This window comes from Erythrolamprus reginae, chromosome 10 (assembly GCF_031021105.1).
Source record: "Erythrolamprus reginae isolate rEryReg1 chromosome 10, rEryReg1.hap1, whole genome shotgun sequence".
NCBI classification, from domain to species: Eukaryota; Metazoa; Chordata; class Lepidosauria; order Squamata; family Dipsadidae; genus Erythrolamprus; species Erythrolamprus reginae.
The window spans coordinates 6,827,679-6,844,774 of NC_091959.1; the positions used below are offsets into that span (position 1 = coordinate 6,827,679).

At 43.5% G+C, this 17,096-nt stretch overlaps 1 protein-coding gene across 2 annotated transcripts in view; it reads left to right on the top strand.

The window, feature by feature from the left end:
* The window catches only part of ZNF609 (zinc finger protein 609), a 112,830-nt gene that overhangs the window by 65,786 nt on the left and 29,948 nt on the right, over window positions 1-17,096 (top strand). For both annotated transcript variants that reach the window (XM_070762685.1, XM_070762686.1), the window contains exon 3: window positions 11,168-11,393. In XM_070762685.1, the coding sequence (XP_070618786.1) occupies window positions 11,168-11,393 (226 nt within the window). The remainder of the gene's footprint in view (window positions 1-11,167; window positions 11,394-17,096) is intronic.

Consider the following 17,096-nt stretch of genomic DNA (forward strand, 5'->3'; position numbering starts at 1 on the left):
AAATGGGCTCCTGAGCTGGTTTTGGTTGTGATGGCTTCCTGCAGGCAGTGAAAACAGAACCCAGGAGCCTTGGGAACTCCATTTTTGCTGGCGGAGGCATTGTGGGCCAGTTCTTCGCTGTTTCTACGGTGGTCCCGCGGGCCAGATCTAAGCACCCCGCAGACTGGTTCTGGCCCCCAGGCCTTGAGTTTGACATCCCTGAGCTAGGGAGAATGTTGGTAACATGATAAAAAAACATCATTTTTTAATTTAGGCCATCTCTTGTAGACTTGAATAAAAAGCAAATGTTTTTTGTAATTTCTTCAATGTTGTCGTTCTGGAGTTTAATGTGTAGGAACGTCATACAAGCCAGCCAATATTCAGGTGTTAGCTTTTCATTTATATCTATATCCCACACATACTGTACATACAGACACAATGGCAGTTCACGTGCCCATATTTAACTTCGTTTTGCAATAATCTGTTAAAAATTAACAGGACTCTGTTAATTAAAACTAAATTTAGGTGCTTCCTTATGCAATGCTAAATAGAGGTTTCATATTAAGAAGTTACATGTTTACATTTATTTGTCAGTGCAGTTTACACAAAAAGTATTGTAGGCACCTTTTACTGTTTGAATATTGAACTATATTTACCGGTAATTAAACACAGCTGTTAGTATATAGATAAAATAGATTATCAAGATTCAGTCACCTCCGTGCTAATTGCTTTTGCCTTTATTAAGTAATGTTTACAAGCTTTTCAATAAAAATGAGAAGTTCTTGACCATCTTGGCAGTTTCTGCAGGAAGTATTATGATGTTGGAGTCATTGTAATAAAGAAATATGTATAGAGAACTACATACTTTTGATGTGAATAATTTCCCATCTTGTTTGCGATGTTTATTATGAAAAAATGTATCCTCTTAAACATATGCTAATTTTAACTTGAGATGTGGTGGAAGTGTTCGCAGAGCCTGCTGTAAATGAGGTTTTTAAAGGGTAACTACTGTCAAGGGTTGCAGATATGTGCTTTGGGAAGAAAGTATTTGCCAGCAAAAGAATCTACCCTGTTTCCCCGAAAATAAGACCCTGTCTTATATTTTTTTTAAACCCTGAAATAAGCTCTTATTATTATTATTTATTGGATTTGTATGCCGCCCCTCTCCACAGACTCGGGGCGGCTAACAACAATGATAAAAAACAACATGTAACAATCCAATTTAATAAAACAACTAAAAACCCTTATTATAAAAAACCAAACATACACACAAACATACCATACATAACTTGTAATGGCCTAGGGGGAGGGAATATCCTAACTCCCCCATGCCTGGCGACAAAGGTGGGTCTTGAGTAATTTGCGAAAGACAAGGAGGGTGGGGGCCGTTCTAATCTCTGGGGGGAGTTGATTCCAGAGGGCCGGGGCCGCCACAGAGAAGGCTCTTCCCCTGGGGCCCGCCAAACGACATTGTTTGGTCGACGGGACCCGGAGAAGGCCAACTCTGTGGGACCTTATCGGCCGCTGGGATTCGTGCGGTAGAAGGCGGTTCCGGATGTATTCTGGCCCAATGCCATGTAGGGCTTTAAAGGTCATTACCAACACTTTGAATTGTGACCGGAAACCGATCGGCAGCCAGTGCAGGCCGCAGAGTGTTGAAGAAACGTGGGCGAATCTAGGGAGCCCCACGATGGCTCTCGCGGCCGCATTCTGCACGATCTGAAATTTCCGAACACTTTTCAAAGGTAGCCCCATGTAGAGAGCGTTGCAGTAACCTTAGCTTTATTGCCATGCATTCAAAAGCCCTGTTGGGCTTATTATCGGGGATGTCTTATTTTGGGGAAAACAGGATACCAAGGCAAATGTTATCCTGTATCCTTTTAAAATAGAAGCGCTAGCTTTAAAATTGCACAGTAAGATGATGTTGCCACACGTAAGAATTATAATACAAGATATTCTTGACAGTTGGAATATGCACATCTTAAGACACAGCTTGACAGAGTCAGGCACAGCTCTTGTACCACCCACAGGTGCCGGCGTGAGGAGACATCATCTCATCATGTTCTGCATGTGAGCTACATTTAACTTTTAATTGAAAGCAGTGGGGGAGGGGATGCATGAAATTTTGCCATGAGCATTTTTCACATTGTATTCACATTGTGAATAAAGTTGACGGGTTCCTTGCAGTTCCTTATGGATTTGATCACGATTCCAAGATTTGCAGATTTGGGGGAAGAGGGTATATCCATAGTTCAGCAACTGTCATGAAATTATCAGCTTTTCATTTACAGCGGTGCCTCTACTTACGAACTTAATTCGTTCCATGACCAGGTTCTTAAGTAGAAACGTTTGTAAGAAGAAGCAATTTTTCCCATAGGAATCAAGGTAAAAATAAATAATGCATGTGATTGGCGAAACCACAGGGAAGGTGGAGGCCCTTTTTCCTCCCAGAATATTCCTAGAGAGGCCCCACGGAGGCTTCTCCCCGCCTTTTCCAGCTCTGTTTCCTCCCAGGATATTCCTAGAGAGGCCCCACAGAGGCTTCTCCCTCCTTTTCTGGCTCTGTTTCCTTCCAGGAGATTCCTAGAGAGGCCCCACAGAGACTTCTCCCTTCCTTTTCCGGCCCCGTTTCCTCCAAAGAAATTCCTAGAGAGGCCCTACAGAGACTTCTCTCTGTCTTTTCAGGCCCTGTTTCCTCCAAAGAGATTCCTAGAGAGGCCCTACGGAGACTTCTCCCTGCCTTTTCAGGCCCTGTTTCCTCCAAAGAGATTCCTAGAGAGGCCCTACGGAGGCTTCTCCCTGCCTTTTCTGGCCCTGTTTCCTCCAAAGAGATTCCTAGAGAGGCCCTACGGAGACTTCTCCCTGCCTTTTCCCGTTACAGTTTTGGAGGCTCGGGTTTGTAAGTGGAAAATGGTTCTTGAGAAGAGGCAAAAAAATATTGAACACCCAATTCTTACCTAGAAAAGTTTGTAAGTAGAGGCATTCTTAGGTAGAGGTACCACTGTACTTCGCAGCTAGGTGGCAAGTGACATTTTCCCCTCCTGACTGTCCTTGACTGTTGTTGTACCTCATATTTTTAACTTCATGATTTTAAAAAAAAATTGCAGAAGCTAACCATTGTTAACCTCCATGCCAAAATGTACCCTGTAGTCTCTTTAATGAGAAATAACATGTACATTATGTTGCTAGTATGCTAAATTGATATTGTAGTCTGTGGAGAGGGGCGGCATACAAATCTAAATAAGTAAGTAAGTAAGTAAGTAAGTAAGTAAGTAAGTAAGTAAGTAAGTATGAGGGTTAGCATTCATCCCTTCTTGATTAGTCCAAATGTGTTCAAACATCAGACTTTCCAGAGAGGTAATTCTCGTTGTCACATGTGTCATAGCTAGGTTCTTTGATTTAATAAATTGGCTTTGTCTGTATTAAATAGAGAGAAAATATACAGGAACATGAGAATATTGATCTCGCATATCTGTAGGGGACTAGGTTCAGAGGAGGCAATGTAAATATTTGGCACTGCAGATACATTTGGTGCTTTGATGTTTACTTAATCTTGAAATGCTTCCATCTGCTTCTTACAGAGAGCAAATAGTATCGTAATGCCCTGTGCTTTCTCTCCCTTCAGTTGGCCATAAGTCACAGTTGAAATCTAAAAACGTTGCAGTGAATTGTCAGAGCACTGCAGCAGAATGCAAATTATAAATATATGCATATGACTGCTTAAACATGTAACAATTCCATTTTGCATCCTGCAACCTCATGTCATCTGGATGAGACGGGCGACACACAAATCTAATAAAAATAAAGAAATAAATGTCATTTAACAGGAAGAAAGAGAAGGGTGGGGAATATTTATTTAAAGCAAACTATAGCAGCAGCTGGATACCACTTTTAACCTCTCCCACTCCCTCCTTTTTTTTGCCATCCCCAGAGCACCCTCAAATCACATCACCAAAATATAATGGAAGCTAATAACCAATTATTAGCAACATAATTTCTAACCAATGTTTGGCAGAAAGAAAGGAATAAGGTAGACTAATTATTAAAGTTAATTTACAATCCCATAGGTGCCTGCGTTTTGTGTCCATAACTGCAATTTAATAAAAAGGTACATTACACTTCTGCAACCAATATTCTTCGTGAAATATTTCAGCATTAGTGTTTAGTCAACACTGTGTCATGTGACATGTCCCTTTAAAAACACCATTTCTCTAGAACTTGCTTTTGCAAGTCCTAATGTGAACCTTTTATTTATTTATTGTTCTAGAATACACGGGGCAGGGGGGAGACCCAAAAAAGGGAGGGAACGAAATTGAACAGAAAAAGACAGAAATGTGGACAGAAAAGTGGTTCAAATTTTTTAATACATAGAAACATAGAAGACTGACGGCAGAAAAAGACCTCCTGGTCCATCTAGTCTGCCCTTATACTATTTCCTGTATTTTATCTTAGGATGGATATATGTCTTCGGAGAGGGGCGGCATACAAATCCAAATAATAAAATAATAAAATAAAATAAATGTTTATCCCAGGCATGTTTGAATTCAGTTACTGTGGATTTACCAACCACATCTGCTGGAAGTTTGTTCCAAGGATCTACTACTCTTTCAGTGAAATAATATTTTCTCACATTGCTTTTGATCTTTCCCCCAACTAACTTCAGATTGTGTCCCCTTGTTCTTGTGTTCACTTTCCTATTAAAAACACTTCCCTCCTGAACCTTATTTAACCCTTTAACATATTTAAATGTTTCGATCATGTCCCCCCCTTTTCCTTCTGTCCTCCAGACTATACAGATTGAGTCCATGAAGTCTTTCCTGATACGTTTTATGCTTAAGACCTTCCACCATTCTTGTAGCCCGTCTTTGGACTCGTTCAATTTTGTCAATCTCTTTTTGTAGGTGAGGTCTCCAGAACTGGACACAGTATTCCAAATGTGGTCTCACCAGCGCTCTATATAAGGGGATCACAATCTCCCTCTTCCTGCTTGTTATGCCTCTAGCTATGCAGCCAATACTGTAAAAAGTAGACTAAATCTAAAAAATTATGTATTTTTCCCCCAACAAAGATCATGAATACTGGTTGACTATATTTGGTATAGACATAATATGGAGTACTGTTGAGGTGTTGTTTGTTTAATCAGAAGTTCTTTATTGTGGGACTTAAAGAAAGCAGCAGATCCTTATACTGCAGAGTTATAGATGGTTCTAAAGAGGCCACAAACTCTCTCATTGCTTTATCTTTTTTTAGATAAACATCCTATTCTCACTCACTCACAGTCAGTCAAGGCGGAAACTTAATAAATCATAGACCAGCAACTCCCTTTCCCTTTGCTCCCCTTCAGATGTACGCTGGTCAGCAGCCTGTGCCATGTCATAAATTTTTTAAGAACTCACTCTCTCCTTTCTCTTCTTCTTTTTTTTTTTCATCTTTTCAAAAGCTGCAGGGAAGGTTGAGCTCCCCGCCATCCCCTTTTCCTCCTGTGCCCAGACAGCTGATAAATGACAGTACATTTGTTCCACTGCAGAGTGAAATATGAAATCCCATAAAGGCGTCTCACTTATTAGACGGCTCTCAGCAAGCTGCTTATTATGCATTGTGGCATAAGGCAGATTACAGACGTGACCAAATGATAATTAGCAAAGCTGGAGCAGCAATTAGCGTTCTTCTGCCGAGTACTGATTACCTTTCATAGTAGTAGAGCAGCTGAACAGTTTGCAAACCTGCAACTTTTCTGACTCTTAAAACACTTCCAAGAAGTGGCCCAGCTCTGCCTCCGGGGAAGTGTTGCGGTGAACCAATTTCCATCTTCCAAGACAAATTGACTGTCCCTAGTTCTTTGCCAAAATTGTTTTGCTGTAATACGTGAGAAGGAAGGAACATCTGCTCCGGATTAGTGGAGAAAGATTCCTGGAGCAGCTGATTAGGTTCATTTTTCGCCTGTTCCCAAACGGCAGGCAGAAGGTCTCTCCTTTTATTCTCTCTGGTGGCCAAACCTTGACCTTCAGCTGGCAGTGTTGGGATTCCAGCTACTGCACCCTCATGAGAGAATCAATCCAGCGTCAGAATCAAAAAGTACTTCCTTCAGTTATTACAGCATTGTCAGCTACTTTAAAAAAAAGAAAAAAAGCAAGTAGGGATGGCATCTTTGATGAATACAGCCTTGCTTTACAGGGAAACCCTTGTATACATGGACTGTTAATACATTATCGTATTTATTTGCGTCGCTCTGGTTTTGTTCTGTTAAATTTTGCTAGACATTGATCAAATAAATATTGATTGACTTCTGTTTCTGGAATCTTAGCAATGATAAAGCTACTGTAACGCTCTCTACATGGGGCTACTGTTCGGAAACTTCAGATCGTGCAGAATGCAGCTGCGAGAGCAATCATGGGCTTCCCCAAATATGCCCATGTTACACCAACACTCCGCAGTCTGCATTGGTTGCCGATCAGTTTCCGGTCACAATTCAAAGTGTTGGTTATGACCTATAAAGCCCTTCATGGCACCGGACCAGATTATCTCTGGGACCGCCTTCTGCCACACGAATCCCAGCGACCCACAGAGTGGATCTTCTCCGGGTCCCATCAACTAAAGAATGTCGCTTGGCGGGACCCAGGGGAAGAGCCTTCTCTGTGGTGGCCCCGGCCCTCTGGAACCAACCCCCCCCAAAGATTAGAATTGCCCCCACCCTCCTTGCCTTTCGTAAGCTGCTTAAAACCCACCTCTGCCGTCAGGCATGGGGGAATTGAGACCCTCTTCCCCCTAGGCCTTTACAATTCTATGCATGGTATGTATGTATGTATGTTTGGGTTTTTTTATATTAATGGGCTTTTAATTATTTCTAACATCAGACTACTATTGTACACTGCTTTATTGTTGCTGCTAGCCGCCCCGAGTCTCCGGAGAGGGGCGGCATACAAATCCAATAAATGTCTGCTACTGCATCTCAGACATTAACACTCTTGAAAATGTCCAAAGATACTTCACCAGAAGAGCCCTTCACTCCTCCACTCGAAACAGAATGCCCTACGAGACTAGACTTTCAATCCTGGGCCTAGAAAGCCTAGAACTAAGACACCTTAAACAAGATCTAAGTATTGCCCACAAGATCATGTGCTGCAACGTCCTGCCTGTCGGCGACTACTTCAGCTTCAACCACAACAACACAAGAGCACACCACAGATTTAAACTTAATATTAACTGCTCCAAACTTGACTGTAAAAAATATGACTTCAGTAACCGAGTTGTCGAAGCGTGGAACTCATTACCGGACTCCATAGTGTCATCCCCAAACCCCCAACACTTTACCCTTAGATTATCCACCGTTGACCTATCCAGATTCCTAAGAGGTCAGTAAGGGGCGAGTACAAGTGCACTAGAGTGCCTTCCGTCCCCTGTCCTATTGCTCTCCTATATCTCCTATTCCTTTCTTCTATTGCTATATCTCTTCTTCTATTCTTTCATTGATATGTTCTATTACTTTATCTTCTTTTCTATTATTTCTTAGATATAGAAACATAGAAACATAGAAGTCTGATGGCAGAAAAAGACCTCATGGTCCATCTCGTCTGCCCTTATACTATTTTCTGTATTTTATCTTAGGATGGATATATGTTTATCCCAGGCATGTTTAAATTCAGTTACTGTGGATTTATTTACCACGTCTGCTGGAAGTTTGTTCCAAGGATCTACTACTCTTTCAGTAAAATAATATTTTCTCATGTTGCTTTTGATCTTTCCCCCAACTAACTTCAGATTGTGTCCCCTTGTTCTTGTGTTCACTTTCCTATTAAAAACACTTCCCTCCTGGACCTTATTTAACCCTTTAATATATTTAAATGTTTCGATCATGTCCCCCCTTTTCCTTCTGTCCTCCAGACTATACAGATTGAGTTCATGAAGTCTTTCCTGATACGTTTTATGCTTAACACCTTCAACCATTCTTGTAGCCCGTCTTTGGACCCGTTCAATTTTGTCAATATCTTTTTGTAGGTGAGGTCTCCAGAACTGAACACAGGATTCCAAATGTGGTCTCACGAGCATTCTATATAGCGGGATCATAATCTCCCTCTTCCTGCTTGTTATACCTCTAGCTAAGCAGCCAAGCATCCTACTTGCTTTCCCTACCGCCTGACTGCACTGTTCACCCATTTTGAGACTGTCAGAAATCACTACCCCTAAATCCTTTTCTTTTGAAGTATTTGCTAATATATTTTACTATGAGTATCTCCTCTATAACCTTCATCATGTATTTTACTAGGTGTATATAGATATATACCCACTAAAACCCTCATTGTGTATTGGACTAAACAAACAAACAAACAAACATGTGTTCTGACTTGGGTGAAGGGTCTGGCAGCTCTTGTTTTTCATGCTGGGAGTGCCTAGAATTTTGCTTAGCTGAGAACAGGTCAACAGCGTGTTTTATCCTTCATTCCTGGAGCAGAAAGCTAAACACATCAACATGCCTCCACAAGGGTATTCAACAGGGTCAAGGAATCCTGTTCGGCAAAATGTAACTTACTCCACTCCTTATGTACACAAATGCACACAGACCAACTCAAGGAGAGAGAGAGGGAGAGATTTGCGTTATGCTAAGAATGTGGTCGCCTTGCAAATAGGGGCTTACGTCAGGGAGCTTGCAAATCTGAGGGATGGCTTACTGCCCTTGGGGGGAAAAAAACAAAAACCCTGGGTATAGCTTCTGTTATCTGCCTGGACAAACATCGCCAGCTCGATCACTACAGATTAAAAAGGCAGACAGTATTAAACGTTGATCAGATAAGATCGGCTTTGTTTGGCTAGCTGTCCAGGGCAAACAAGTACACAGAGGAGAAAGAACCTAATGCAGGCAAGCAGGCAAGTGACACTCTGGGTGATTTCCCCCCTCCCCTGCTGTTTTAACTTGACTGGAAGTGAAAATCCATTCCCAGAACTCAGCAGTGCCTACATTCTTGGGCACCGAACCTTGCCAGAGGGTAGACAGCTGTTTCCCTCAGTTATTGCTTATGCGATGGGAGAGATTTAATGAGATGGTGTGCACTGAAGGATAAATACCAGCGTTTTCCCCTCTTCCTGGTCCAGCAGAGGCCCTGGCGGGCTTTAAGATAATTCTACCATCTTCTCGGCATGGCTGTGTACCTGTCAGTTGAAGCGGTTTCATAAATCAGGGCTGCAACCCTTTCCCCTCCTCGGAAATGTTTGCAAGAAGAAGGGGGTGGGGGAAATGCACACGATGCTTTTCTGATGTTCTGGACAGGCAACACTGAGCACGCAAGATTCAACTTGCTCCATTTCACTGTGTTTAATTGCTTCATAAAAAGACAGTGCTAGCTCTGTGTGTATGTGTGTGAGAGAGAGAGACAATTTGCAGCAACCAAGGATCTGGCAGCCGTTCAAAAGCAGAATTAGCTTGAATGAGAGTGTGTGTGGCTGCTGGCAGTCATGTTCCATAAATAACCTCTGGTTTTATGGTCCCCAATACTCGCGGGGAAGAGGGTGCAGGTTATCTTTTGGCAAAGGGGGCGAGCTTTGGGCTCCACGCGAAACCGAAAAAAGCCAAGCTCCCAATCTGTATAGCAAGCGGGCAGCTTTCCCAGAGAGACATCTTGAATGCTTTATCTCCCTGGCTGGAATGTTTCTGCACTTAACCAAAAGGCACTCAGACCATCACTTAACCGCAGAGTGACATGTCATGGAGTTCTCGAATTAGCAGATGATGCGCGAGACAACAATAGCCAAGTTGGAAGCCTTGTTTTATGGAAGGAGTGCGCTCTGGGTGAGCAGCCAGCTTTCTTACACTGCAGCTCGTGTTTCAGCTTAGAAATCTATTAACTTTCTCTGGTGGAGGCTTAAATTGGGAGAGGGAGAGGGCTTTGCTATAGGCAGCAGCTCAGTTCCTGGATTGGGGGAATAACAATATGGACACTTGATGGCAGGCATCAAGCGCCTTTCCTTTCACCAGACAGAGGCTTTGAGATGGACAATCTCGGGCAGGGTTGCATCAAGGTTGTGTTTGACCTCAGGAAGGGTGGGGTATGTGTGGTCATTTTGATGTCACTCATGTCTGAGGGCCCTGTAATGGCCTGGGCAGGGCCGGCGTGGAGATTCCCCTGCAGCCCTCTACCAGTGAAAATGGAGCTTTGTTTTCGCTGGCGGGGGACTGCAGGAGGCTGTCACGGCTGAAAATGGAGCCCAGAGGGCCATGCGCGGCTTTCCTGGACTCCGTTTCAGCCGCGACGGCCTCCTCCAACCCTCTGCCAGCGAAAACAAAGCTCCATTTTCACTGGCAGAGGCACCAGAGGCTGGTCCTTCACTATTTCCAGGGCAGTCCTACAGGCCAGGTCTAAGTACACCACGGGGCAGATTCAGCCCACGGGCCTTGAGTTTGACACCCCTGGCTTAGAAGGTCAAGGAGAAAGTTGTATATGTTTATGAGGCTGATTTGCTGGGTGTGAGAATCCTACTATCAAGAAGGAACATTTGTTTCATATTTAAATCCTATCCCAAGTCTAAAGTGACACAACTCAGGCATAAACTTGCACGGATCATTTTCATTGGGACCTGCCCAGAATTGGGCAGCTCTATAAATGTTTTAAGCAACGTAAACAAACTTGTCTGCCTAGATTTTTTCTCTCTCTCTCCAAATGAATATCCTTTGGTTTGGCAGCACAACACAGAGGCAAGTGCTGGAGAATGGATATAGTTGTCTCACAGAACTGAAAGGAGGTGTTCTTGGCGAAAGGTTAAAGCTTTTTCCATAGCTAGTCAAAATGGCCAAGTTAGACTGTCTAGGGCAGTGTTTCCCAACCTTGGCAATTTGAAGATATCTGGACTTCAATTCCCAGAATTCCCCAGCCAGCAAATGGGGAATTCTGGGAGTTGAAGTCCAAATATCTTCAAGTTGCCAAGGTTGGGAAACACTGGTCTAGGGTAGCAGTGTCCAACCTTTAAGACTTGCAGACTTCAACTCCCAGAATTCCCCAGCCAGCAACGCCACAGCTGTTTAAAGTCACCCCTGTTTGTTCTTCACTGATAAATATGCTAGATAAGTACTACAGTCATTCGTGAAGGTAAGGTCAAGTGTAGGACTTGTGAAAGAGCCCCAGTTTGGGCGGTGGGACCCCGGGACCCCTCAAGGGTTGCTATGCCTCAGTTGTGACTGCTTCATTTTCTGTCTTTCCAGATGGAGTCTCCCGTGTCCACCCCTGCAGTGCTACCACTGCATCTACTTGTCCCTGTTGTTAACAGTGATATCTCGTCACCGTGTGAACAGATAATGGTACGCACTCGCTCTGTAGGGGTGAACACCTGCGACGTGGCGCTAGCTACTGAGCCAGAGTGCCTGGGCCCCTGTGAACCTGGCACCAGCGTTAATCTGGAAGGCATCGTGTGGCAGGAGACAGAAGACGGTAAGTGTCCTTTCAGCATACTTGTTTTAGACCAGTGCTGGTCACTTGATCAATGCAATGTAGCAGATCATATCCACCCCTGTCATTTGCAGCTTTGCACGTTTGTACAGGAATACAATGGTTCTGTGTTCCAGAGTCCAAAAGACGAAGGCATTGATGGGAAGCTTCATGAATCTGTTCTTTGTTTTAAAGGCTTGCCTTTTCTAACTGCAACGCTCTCTACATGGGGCTACCTTTGAAAAGTGTTCGGAAACTTCAGATCGTGCAGAATGCGGCCGCGAGAGCCATCGTGGGGCTTCCTAGATTCGCCTACGTTTCTGCAACACTCCGCGGCCTGCACTGGCTGCCGATCGGTTTCCGGTCACAATTCAAAGTGTTGGTAATGACTTAAAGCCCTACATGGCATTGGGCCAGAATACATCCGGAACCGCCTTCTACCGCACGAATCCCAGCGGCCGATAAGGTCCCACAGAGTTGGCCTTCTCCGGGTCCCGTCGACCAAACAATGTCGTTTGGCGGGCCCTAGGGGAAGAGCCTTCTCTGTGGTGGCCCCGGCCCTCTGGAACCAACTCCCCCCAGAGATTAGAACGGCCCCCACCCTCCTTGTCTTTTGCAAGTTACTTAAGACCCACCTTTGTTGCCAGGCATGGGGGAGTTAAGTTATCCTTTCCCCCTAGGCTACTACAAGTTATGCATGGTATGTTTGTATGTATGTTTGGTTTTTTTTATAAGGGTTTTTTAGATGTTTTTATTAATTGGATTGTTCATGTTGTTTTACCACTGTTGTTAGCCGCCCCGAGTCTGCGGAGAGGGGCGGTATACAAATCCAATTTTAAATAATAATAATAATAATAATAATAATAATAATAATATTATAATAATAATAATAATAATAATAATAATAATAATAATAATAATAATAAAGCCATCTTTTCCAGCCATTAAACTCTTTTAAGGTTTGCACCTCTGAACGCAGTGTAAAATGTTGGTAATACCCTGTTTTCCCCAAAATAAGTCGCCCCCGAAAGTAAGACCTAGGAGAGGTTTTGTAGAATTGCCTAATACAAGGCATCCCCCAAAAGTAAGACATAGGAGACATTTCGTTTCGCAGCATTTCTGAACAGAACATATATAACATATATTTGAATAAAGTATAATTGCTGTACATGGAAATAATGGTACGGTAGCAGTAAGAAATTCTTAATAGGATTCACAGTTTGTCTGGTTATGCTGGTTTCTGTGTACAGTATATAATAAGTGTTCTTTTTTTTTTTTTGTTCAGCAATAAAAGTGAATTCTTCTTCATTGAAAAAAAAATAAGACATCCCCTGAAAATAAGACATAGCACATCTTTGGGAGCAAACATTAATATAAGACGCTGTCTTATTTTCGGGGGAACAGGGTATGTGCAAATATTCTAAATTGGGAGAGAAACTTTTGAGCGGTCGGACATCTTCGTGATGTCAAAGCTCCGCCCATGGAATTCCCTATTGGAATTCCCCACCTCCTTTCTAGCCTCCAGATTGGCCGAAAACGCCGTCACCGATCACAAAAACGGCGCTCCGCCACCCGGCTGTAACCTTCTGAAACAGCGGGGCGCTTCTTGGCGGCCTCTGGAACCTGAACTCGAACTTCCGGGTTCGGCGTTCGAGAGAATGCCAAGAAGCCCCCCGGCTGTTTCAGAAGGTGACAGCCGGGCGGCGGTGCTTCTCGGCGGCCTCCTGAACCCGAAAAGTTCGGGTTCGGGAGAACGCCGAGAAGCCCCCCGGCTGTTTTAAAAGGTGACAGCTGGGCGTCGACACCCAGCGGAGCGCCATTTTGCGATCTGCGGTGGGTTTGTAAGCTGAAAAAAGTTTGTAAGAAGAGGCAAAAAATTTCCGAACCCCGGATTCGTATCACGAGGGGTTCGTATCACGAGGTACCACTGTGCCACGAAACTCCTTTGCTGTTGTTGTTGCTTTTGCTGCGAGAGATTAATGCCGCTACCCCTTTTGAAGCTTCCGTAGAGGTATGATTTGCCTTGGCAAGGAGCCAGTAACAATTGGGAGGTAGTCAATTATCTTTGGAGAGAATGATACAAAGAAGCGTCTTGCGGAGATGCAGAACGCATATCCTTGGCTGTTCCTGATCCATTTTGATGTGATGCCAGTCAGAGTGGAATTGACAGATCCTGAGAGGTTATAATTTGGGAAGACAAAGACACGCTGACAAATGTTCTTTCCAAACTTACTTGGCGCTCACACTTGTATCTCCAGGAGCTTGTGTAAGAAGCTGACTGATTAAAGATCAGGGGGAAAAAAACACCACTCAGTTTTGTCATCTCGGGTATATTTGGTTTTCCACTGATCATTTTCTTTTCCTAGATAACTTAAAAACATTCTAATGAATAGGTGATAGTTCTTTGATAGCTCTGTTAGATATCAAGTTGAATTAAAGTGTTAACAATTTGTTGTTAATGGCAGTTCCAAATATTGATTCCTTGGCTGTCGATGAGAGGAAGATTGTAAAATTGGTCAGGTTTTGAACTGGTGCCTATATCCTAATAAAGCCAAGCTCTATCACCCTAGCTGAAATCCTGAAATTTATTTATTTATTTATTCATTCATTCATTCATTCATTCATTTATTTATTTGATTTGTATGCCACCCCTCTCCGTAGACTCGGGGCAGCTAACAGCAATGATAAAAACAGCATGTAAATCCAATACGAAAACAACTAAAAAACCCCTTATTTTAAAACCAATCATACCTACAAACAAACATACCATGCATAAATTGTAAAGGCCTAGGGGGAAACAGTATCTCAGTTCCCCCATGCCTGACGGCAGAGGTGGGTTTTGAGGAGCTTACGAAAGGCGAGGAGGGTGGGGGCAATTCTATAAAGCCCTTCATGGCACTGGGCCAGGTTATCTCCGGGACCGCCTTCTGCCGCACGAATCCCAGCGACCAATTAGGTCCCACAGAGTGGGCCTTCTCCGGGTCCCATCAACTAAACAATGTCGCTTGGCGGGACCCAGGGGAAGAGCCTTCTCTGTGGCGGCCCTGGCCCTCTGGAACCAACTCCCCCCCAGAGATTAGAATAGCCCCCACCCTTCTTGCCTTTCGTAAGCTTCTTAAAACCCACCTCTGTCGTCAGGCATGGGGGGACTAAGATATTATTTCCCCCTGGGCCTCTACAGTTTATGCATGGTATGTTTGTATGTATGATTGGTTTTAAAATAAGGGTTTTTAGCTGCTTTAGTATTGGATTGTCGCATGTTGTTTTTACCACTGTTGTTAGTCGCCCCGAGTCTACGGAGAGCATACGGCGGCATACAAATCCAATAAATAAATAAACAAAATAAATAATCTCCGGGGGGAGTTGGTTCCAGAGGGCCGGGGCCGCCACAGAGAAGGCTCTTCCCCTGGGCGACATTGTTTAGTTGACGGGCCCCGGAGAAGGCCCACTCTGTGGGACCTAACTGGTCGCAGCAGAAATTGTCAAGGAGGTTTGTGTATTGATCAGGATCTGAGCACATTGCCCAAGTTTCAGAGAAAACTACTCCAGGGAGCAAATGAGATGATACTCAAGCCTTCCTGCTTGTTACTATCTCCTAATGCGTTTGCAGAATTACCCTTTTCTAGAACAGCCATAATTTCAGATCTTGCCTGGAGGTTATTCTGTGATTCCTGCAGCTTAACTATTTTTAGCCTGCACTCCTTGTAAACGTGCAGAGTTCTTGCCTGCCACATCGCTCCAGCTGTGCCGTGGTTCTTCCTTACAGAAAAATAATGTTAGTCTTTGAACGATGTGGATCTGTTTTAAACTCTTTCCAACTGTGTATTGGGCAAGACATTGGCTGCCTAATTTACCATGGTACTTGGATTTCAGGTGAAGATTTACAGTTAGCGCTTCTCCTATATGATATATGACGGCAAGCCAGAACACAGATTGTTTACTTTTGCTGTTTGTGGCGAGCAAGTCCCTTTTAGATGAGCAAGTGGAAGATTTTTTTTTAAAAAAAATCCTGCTTCTCTTTCTCTACAATCCTTGTGATGCCAAGTACCACTAACATAGAAACATAGAAACATAGAAGACTGACGGCAGAAAAAGACCTCATGGTCCATCTAGTCTGCCCTTGTACTATTTCCTGTATTTTATCTTACAATGGATATATGTTTATCCCAGGCATGTTTAAATTCAGTTACTGTGGATTTACCAACCACGTCTGCTGGGAGTTTGTTCCAAGGATCTACTACTCTCTCAGTAAAATAATATTTTCTCATGTTGCTTTTGATCTTTCCCCCAACTAACTTCAGATTGTGTCCCCTTGTTCTTGTGTTCACTTTCCTATTAAAAACACTTCCCTCCTGGACCTTATTTAACCCTTTAATATATTTAAATGTTTCGATCATGTCCCCCCTTTTCCTTCTGTCCTCCAGACTATACAGATTGAGTTCATGAAGTCTTTCCTGATACGTTTTATGCTTAAGACCTTCCACCATTCTTGTAGCCCATCTTTGGACCCGTTCAATTTTGTCAATATCTTTTTGTAGGTGAGGTCTCCAGAACTGAACACAGTACTATTCCAAATGTGGTCTCACCAGCGCTCTATATAAGGGGATCACAATCTCCCTCTTCCTGCTTGTTATACCTCTAGCTATGCAGCCAAGCATCCTACTTGCTTTTCCTACCACCCGACCACACTGCTCACCCATTTTGAGACTGTCAGAAATCACTACCCCTAAATCCTCCTCTTCTGAAGTTTTTGCTAACACCGAACTGCCAATGCAATACTCAGATTGAGGATTCCTTTTCCCCAAGTGCATTATTTTACATTTGGAAACATTAAACTGCAGTTTCCATTGCTTTGACCATTTAACTAGATAAGCTAAATCATTTACCATATTACAGACCCCTCCAGGAATATCAACCCATTGCACACACTAACAGCGTCAAAGTTTGCGCAGCAAAGTGAACATTTTTAATGTCATTGTTTGCATGGTTGGGTTTCTTACCCAGCAACTTAGTTCACACATGACATTAGACACGAGGTTCATTTTCAGCACTAAAGACTTCATTTGTAAGTTTTGCTGAAGCCACAGTTTCCGGTATAATTAAACATGTAGTTTCATTGATAAATGAGAACTTTTGCATTTGAACGGATTGCAAGTCAGTTAACTAAGACGTTTGTCCCCTTTTGCCTTAATGGAGCCCTAAAGGACCTCCTGGTCACGCAGAAGGGCAAAGGAGTTGGAAATGACCTTTAAAGCCCGACATGGCATTGGGCCAGAATACATCCGGAACCGCCTTCTACCGCACAAATCTCAGCGGCCGATAAGGTCCCACAGAGTTGGCCTTCTCCGGGTCCCGTCGACCAAACAATGTCGTTTGGTGGGCCCCAGGGGAAGAGCCTTCTCTGTGGCGGCCCCGGCCCTCTGGAACCAACTCCCCCCAGAGATTAGAACAGCCCCCACCCTCCTTGTCTTTCGCAAATTACTTAAGACCCACCTTTGTCGCCAGGCATGGGGGAGTTAAGTTATCCTTTCCCCCTAGGCTACTACAAGTTATGCATGGTATGTTTGGGGTTTTTTATAATAAGGGGTTTTTAGTTGTTTTTATTAATTGGATTGTTCATGTTGTTTTACCACTTTTGTTAGCCGCCCCGAGTCTGCGGAGAGGGGCGGCATACAAATCCAATAAATAATAATAAAAAATGTTTCC